The following is a 7,793-nucleotide window of genomic DNA, read 5'->3' on the forward strand; positions in this document are numbered from 1 at the left end:
TGCTCCTGAATTTATTGTTTACCTAATTTTTTTTAGCTCTTTTTTTTTCATTATTAACGAATAAATTGGAATATCTAATTGCCAAGTGACAGCTTTCAGCAAAATTAAAAATGCCAAGTGCACTTGTTCTACTCGCCGAAGGGGCAGAAGAAATGGAAACCGTCATCACAGTGGATGTTCTAAGACGCGGAGGAGTAAGTGTAAAGCAAACAACAAGGACTTAAAAACACGAACTCCTGAAGTCCCGAAAGTCGAAAAAAGAATTCCCAGATTCCGAAAGGGTCTATCCCGAAATCCAGAGCTTAAAAACACCCGATCCTGGAGTCCAGATAAAGGTCCTATCACCCTCAGTGATAATATGAGGCAGGCAGACGAAGTCTGTATGTATTGGTTTTTTAATTCAAACATGTTAATAAAAGAAACCCAAAATACTGTACGCAACGTTCCCGATTTTGGTTCTGTTGTTAGGGATTTAGCTGTGACTTTAAATTATGACGTCATATTCGATGTAAACAAAAGAAACGCTTTCATCAGGTAACGTTTTTTTTCATATCAAATAATTATTAAAATTGAATTTTTATTGAGTTCCAATCTTATATTTTACTAGACTGTCAGATAAATATTATTTTTTTCAAAGTCTCATGCAAACAAGACAGATATCTGCGCAAATGCAGGGAAAACCGGAACAGGAAGTAGATCTGAAAAAAATGAAAATTTTGGGAAATTTTCCCGATTTTTTTTTTTTAATTGATTTTTCTACGGTTATTGGGGACTTTGTCCCCATATTGGAAATCTAGTCCCCCAAGACTATATACAGATATCAATAAAAATATTAAAATCAGATACGTTATGGTAAAAATGTTTATAATGTTGAGTCCAGTATCTTCTATGGGCATATTTAACAGGTACATGCATACATGTATGTTGGGGAGGGGGGTAAATTAGTTATTTGAGATCTCAACCCTTTCCCTTAATAAATTCTTGGTCAGCATGATCAGGGAAAATCACAGTCTCACATAAAAAGAACAAACAAATCTGACAGTACAGGGAAAACACTTAGTCTGAAATAATGGTACATTGTATAAAAGATATCAAAAGCACAAAATAATCTACAAATTATTAAATTTAGCAAGCTAGGTATAACCTGCTGATATGAAATGATCAATTCATTCAATCCTTTGTTTACTTCTCATATCCCATGATGTACATGTGTTTCAATAAAATTATCTACAATACTGAAATAACGAGGTCCAATTTGTCACCTGTCATCGGGTAAAATCAACAAATCAAAGAATTCAACTTTATATATAACTAATATAGGACAATGGTGTAGGTTAAAAATTTCACCACTTCAGACCCTTTTGTTTTCCACATAATTAATATTGCCAATAATTAACAAGTTTCGGGTGGAATCTGATGCTGATACCAATAGCATACTCACCTGTTACCTATAACCTTATCTGTACGTTCCGCATCTGACAGACGCACCACCAAACAGTGTATTTAAGATTTTGCTATATACACGGGTCATAATCACAGGGTTGACACTACTAAATTCGATCATTGTCAAATTGTTCCCTATTGTGGTTTTTAAATCAGTAAGACTTTCTACGAAAACAATACCGGTACGAAAACTAAAAATCTGGACTTAAAATAAGGCGTATAGGTACAGTTTTCAAGTTTTTAGCGGGCATGACGTAAAACAGGGAATAAAGGAATTCAACTTTATTTACAATGCTGTTGATTAAAATATACTCCATTCAAGGACATTTTGTTTTCCAAATAATTGATATTAGCAATAATTGATAAGTTCCAGGTCAACGGGTTCAAACAGAAAGATTTGGAAAGCAGAGGTTAGATTGAAACTATGACCCAAAAAAGTCTTTACATTCCTATTTCTTTTGAATGTAGAAAGCTCAAAAATATTTTCCCCTATAAAGTTAATAAGGTGGTCTCTTATTATAGGTAGATGTGACACTTGCAGGTATTGATGGTAGTGATCCAGTTGTCTGTAGTAGACAGGTGAAAATTGTTCCTGATAAGAGTCTTGACGATGCTTTGAAATCTGGTCCTTATGATGTGGTGGTTTGTCCTGGTGGAGCAGGAGGAGCAAATAATCTTTGTCAGGTAAATGTATCTCTATAGCAACCATAGCTTATTTATTTCATTAGCTCAACCAGATCCTAAATGATGTAGAAATTAGCAAATATAGGTCACTGTACAACCTTCAATAATGAGAAAAACGTATCGCATATAGCAAGTCTAAAAGGCCATGGAATGACAAATGTCAAGTAATTCAAACAAGAAAACTATTGAATGGCCTGATTTATGCCAATTATGGGCAAAACAATCAACAAAATGACAAATATGATATACAGCAACAAACAACACGCACTGAATTGCAGGCTCTAGCTATTATGATTTGGTCGATTTCTCAGATTCTATAAACAATATGGCTTTTATATTTGGTGAATGGAATGGTTGAAAAAGGTACATGTCTGTCTTGCAGATTTCATATGACCTTGAAGTCATTTGATTGTCAGTTTATCAGATACTGTAAGCTATAAATAACTGCAGTTGGGGTATGGAATAACTGTGAAGTGTCTGTCTTACAGGGTATATCTGACCATGACCACATTTACATGGATCATTGATAATGTTAAATTTATGTGATACTGTAGGTTCTCCCAGAGAAGATTTATTATGATGACTCGAGTAAAGCAGGCAAGATATTTCAGTGTGGTGTGCACTTTTGTCAGCTTTTGCTTTTGTATTTTATAGAAGTTTTAAAAATCCAGTTTATTTTATTTATAGTCTGCAGCAGTTGGGAATCTGCTTCAAGAACAAGAAAAGGGGGGACGATATGTAGCTGCTATTTGTGCAGGTATAGTATTATAGTATCAAGGAACACATGATTGAAATCAGATGGAAGAATTTTATGGAATTTCTGAGGTATGAAATGCTTTTCTGTGCTGTTAAAGCAGTAATTTCTATTTTGTAAGACATATTATAAGACCTTAATTGAAAATGCTTTTAAAAAAGTTAAACAACAGTGTGTTTACAAACAAAAAAATCCAACTTTATATTCATTTTGATCCATAAGCCATCAACACTTTTAAAGAACTATAGTTTAGAAAACCCTTCATGCCCGTTGTTTATATATTCCCTTCATTATGACTTGAAAAAAATACTTCTTTTTAGGGTAAAGACTGCCTAAACTGCAATCAAAGCCCTAATGTCATTGGCTTGAAAGCAATATTGTTTTCCCTTTTAGAGTTTTTAAAACAACAAAAAGAAAAATCTACAGGCCATTGAATGTCCGTGATCCATTTAATAAGATAATATATTTTTTAAACCCTCATGTGTAAAACCTTAAACTTTTTTATATTAATGTAAAGTGTATTTTTTCAACAATTATTACTGCACTTTCTTCTCTGTATGCTTTAAATGGACATGAGAAATTTACAATCTGGTTATACAAACAAAGTGAATAATATGTCTCATGATGTATACATCGATGATTCAGCAACCTTGCAACACAACAATTTGTAACACAATTAGTTGTCACCATATTGTCTTCATCAATAGATAATGGTGGCTTCAAAATGTCCACCTCTTTTAAACACAATTTGTATCTTTTGTAATGACTTTAGCAGGATTTAATATTATTATTCAGTATTTCTATATGTTCTATACTTACAGGTCCAACAGCTTTGAAAGCTCACAAGATATGTGGTGGAAAAACAGTTACATCTTATCCAAGTATGAAAGATAAAATGGTGGAAGGTAAACTATTTGTTTTTTAAACAGAGTAAAACATTTTTTTTTAAACATTACCATGTTTGGGCAAATCTAAAACTTATGCATCTAGATAATAGCTGTATTTACAGTTTTATAAAATTGTGTAACAAAGAATTAAAGATATCATCAGCAATCTTTCAAAAAAATGAATCGCCATATTATTTGCCTAGTTTATGCAGAGTTTAATATCATTTGGAATTTGTATTAAATTAAAATCAAAAGATGACATGTCTAATCATGCTAATCAAACAGTCAGATTAAAGACTCACAAGACCTGCTTAGATCATATATTGGTAGTGCATTACAGTTGTCTTTGTGCATAATAAGAACACATCCAACATTTTGTGTGGGCTCAATAGATGAACTGCTGCATGATGAATTTCTTCTTTAGTTTAAACATATTTGTTTATAGTGGATTGGGAAACAAGATTTGCATCTTATATTGATCCCTTTCTACTTTGCGGGTGCGAGTGCTGCCTTGAAGCAGCATTAGCCTACTCTTTTTCGAAATCTACAAGGGTGTCTTAAACGTGCAAGAGATGTGGCTCTCTCTTAACATGGGTCAGCCGTTTATCGCCCCCTTTCGACGGACTATCATTGTTTCTTCAAGACCAAACTTGCAAATGGTGTCAAGGGAGAGCCGAAAATTGAGTTCCTGAAATTTTCATCCCAAATCTTCTTTCAACCATGTTCTTTTTTGTTGCCACTGACAGCTTGAATTTCTGGTCCTCTTCTGATGAAATACTTTTCAAAAACTACTGGTTTGATATAAACAAGCACATACAATTTTCCACTTAATTTTAATTAAAAATCAAATAATTCTTTTGAATAAAACGTTGTAGAAAACAACCAGAAATCTTCGAATATTTCAACAAAACCTTATGCAGGGCTTTGGTTATTCACAAGACATCATGTGCACCAATTCATTTATTTATTTATTAAAACTAATACTTAGTCTCATATACTGTAAAAACCCTCCCATATGCCTATAATGGGCATGATGGGGGAAAATAAACCACAATCTCTTAAATATAAATGCACATGTCTAAAATTGAGTACCAGAAATTGTTTGTTTTAAAAAATAATAATTGTAACTTTCACAACACTTACAACATACATATAAATTAATTAATGGTTCTTTTTATCATTTAAATTAGGTGGATACAAGTATTCAGAAGAACGTGTAGTTAACGATGGCAAAGTAATCACCAGCAGAGGTCCAGGAACAACGTTTGAATTTGCTTTGAAAATAGTGGAAAAATTACAAGGAGCAGAGAAAGCCAATTCATTGGTCAGTCCAATGCTTGTGAAGATGTGATTGAATAATTTACTATGGCAGAGTTTGGTGCTTGTTAATTTTCCCATAGTGACAGAAAAGACTGTGAAAATTGTTAAATAATTCAAAAGTGTGAAAAAGATCACTATCACTCACCTGTTAGTGGTTAAATTATTAAGACATATTTTAAACTAAATCATGTGATAATCTGATAAGTTATAGATTTCTAAGGCTTTGTTGACTAAGTGTTTTAATAGAGTTAATGCTTATAAATCATTGCAAAGCAGTTAATGTTATGATGATTTTCTGAAGGAAGTCTCAGTCATGTTTTAGGCGTTTGCTATTTGTTTTTTAGTTGAGCAGGGAATTATTATTGAATTATTCTTTCCCTTCTTATGGTAATGGAAATTTTGAGTCTGTTGAATACTTCTTCAAAGAGGAATCTCTGAAGAATAAAAAGCTTTTGCCCCAATCGTGCCATAATATGTTTTATTCTAATGTCATTTTCTATACTGCTTCACATTTATAGAATATCATGTTTTGTTTATTGAAAATTAAAAAAATATAAACATTTTTCTTGTTATACATCATAATGTCTCAAGATAATTGACACCAATAGTTAATCCACTATTAAAGGAGGATGTTTTTATTGTAATGAAGGAACAATGTGATAACAATACTCCTCCAACCAATACCAATGATTGACTCTTTGTTACATTATAAGAACATCAGAATAAAATCAAAATCTAGTTATCGGGCACACTTGAAAAAGTTTGCATTCAAAATAGACATTTCCATTGTAATGAGATTTTATAATCACTTTTAATTACATTAACTAATTGCTTTATATAATGACTTTTTTTAAATTTGATTATTTGGAAGGGATATAATGTTACATGAAGCATGTCCAGAGTTATCACCCATTTATATAGAGATATTGGAGCATTGGAGTTTTATTTTGATTCAGTTCACGTTATGTCATATAACAATACAAACATAAGCTCTTGGTAGCTTTTTGCCAAATCTGAAATAACATAAACACAACACTAATACACACATCATGCAGACAAGATACATGCAAAGCATTACTAAAATACATATCTAAACATGCTAAAACTAAGCCCAACTAAAATTTAAGCACAATGAAAATATAGCACAAATACTGAAATGCCATGCCAAAGGGCAGAAATTAAAATTTGACAAAACAAATGTATGGTAAATAGTAAGCTTACTAAGCTTGTTCAAATAAGTTCCCAAAAGTTTAAAATTATTTAGATGTTGAGATGCCTTCTTGCATATTTTACAAATATGAATATTAAAAATATGATAATTTTTCATATCCTGCTATTTGTGTGTCAGATATGGATTTTTCTCAGTCAAGTAAAAAGACAATGTATGACAACACCATTCCTGATCATTGAAGATGCCTAGTAGACTTACTACATGTCCCTTCAAATTATGTTTTTTTTCAATTTTGCCCCTTTAACAATTTTACTGCTATAACTAGGAGATAGCCATTATACTGACATCTGCAGGAGGAAGGACAATCAGTTGACAGGCAGTTATCAGTAAAGATATAAATTACATAAAAGAAATAAAACAAAGGGAATTGTAGCAAGTCTAGTGGCCTAGCAAAACATTGATAAACACATTATCAATGATATCCAAAACTCCAGGATAAATCTCTGATACAAGGTATAAAGCATTTAAGTCTTTTACCTTCTGAAATAAAAAGCTTTACACAGACTCTGGATTGCATTCCGCCACATTGGTTGCAGGATATATATAGATGTGTTCTTTAATGTTGTTTTCCTTCTATGAATAATATGAGTAACATAATGGTTGTATTTGATTTGTGGGATCCTTGCAAGGTCTACATGTCTCTCAAACAGGGTTTACCTGACCATGACCTCATTTCATTGATCAGTGATCAAGAATAAAGTAAATTCGTAAGCTGTTTATCTTTACTATAAAATCAGTAGGTCAAGTACATTTGATGCATACAATGCTTGCAATATGTATATGTCTGAATGCCAGTTGACCTCCGTGTTATTTCTATGGTTCTTTGGCCAATGTTTTTTTTTGTACTTTGTTTGGTTTCTGAGAAACTATTAGCAACAGGTAAACTATATTTGGCTTATGAAATGATTGTAAGGTGTACAGGTCTGTCAGATATTACCTGACCATGTCCTCATCATGTGGTTCTGTTGGTTTCTATAATACTATATGCAATAGGTCTATAACTATATAAGGTATATGGAATGATGGTTGGATATACAGGATTGTCTGAAATTTTTCAGCTGACCATGATCTTATTACCATGGTAAATTGGCCATTGTTATGAAAGTTATTAGATCACAAAGGAAAGAAAAGACGGAACAGACATTAGAAGGAGAACATAGGGAGAGTAGGCACTCTGATGGAAGCATTCTGTTCTCTCTCTATGCGATACATGGCACTTATTGAAGTTTAAGTTGTAGTTCTGTTTCTATAACTTATAAGTCAAACCAGATTCACTGCAGGGCGTAGCTTTATACGACCGCAGAGGTCGAACCCTGAACAGTTGGGGAAAGTATGGACATAATATTTAAGCTAGATACAGCTCTGAATTTGGATTGTGATTAAATAGTTGACACAACATAGGTTTCTGACACAGAATGAATGTGGTCTAAGAACTTAAACTTATTTTTTTTTAAATTGGACATTTACCTATTAT

General features: G+C 32.4%; 1 protein-coding gene across 1 annotated transcript; it reads left to right on the forward strand.

Moving 5' to 3' along the window:
* On the forward strand, positions 1-5,649 carry LOC134693856 (Parkinson disease protein 7 homolog). The gene is made up of 5 exons (XM_063554798.1): positions 1-194; positions 1,966-2,127; positions 2,815-2,884; positions 3,703-3,786; positions 4,959-5,649. The coding sequence occupies exons 1-5, from the start codon at positions 111-113 to the stop codon at positions 5,117-5,119; spliced, it is 561 nt and encodes a 186-aa protein (XP_063410868.1). The 5' UTR covers positions 1-110; the 3' UTR covers positions 5,120-5,649.
* The last annotated feature ends 2,144 nt before the right edge of the window (positions 5,650-7,793 follow it).

Source organism: Mytilus trossulus, chromosome 12, assembly GCF_036588685.1.
Source record: "Mytilus trossulus isolate FHL-02 chromosome 12, PNRI_Mtr1.1.1.hap1, whole genome shotgun sequence".
NCBI classification, from domain to species: domain Eukaryota; kingdom Metazoa; phylum Mollusca; class Bivalvia; order Mytilida; family Mytilidae; genus Mytilus; species Mytilus trossulus.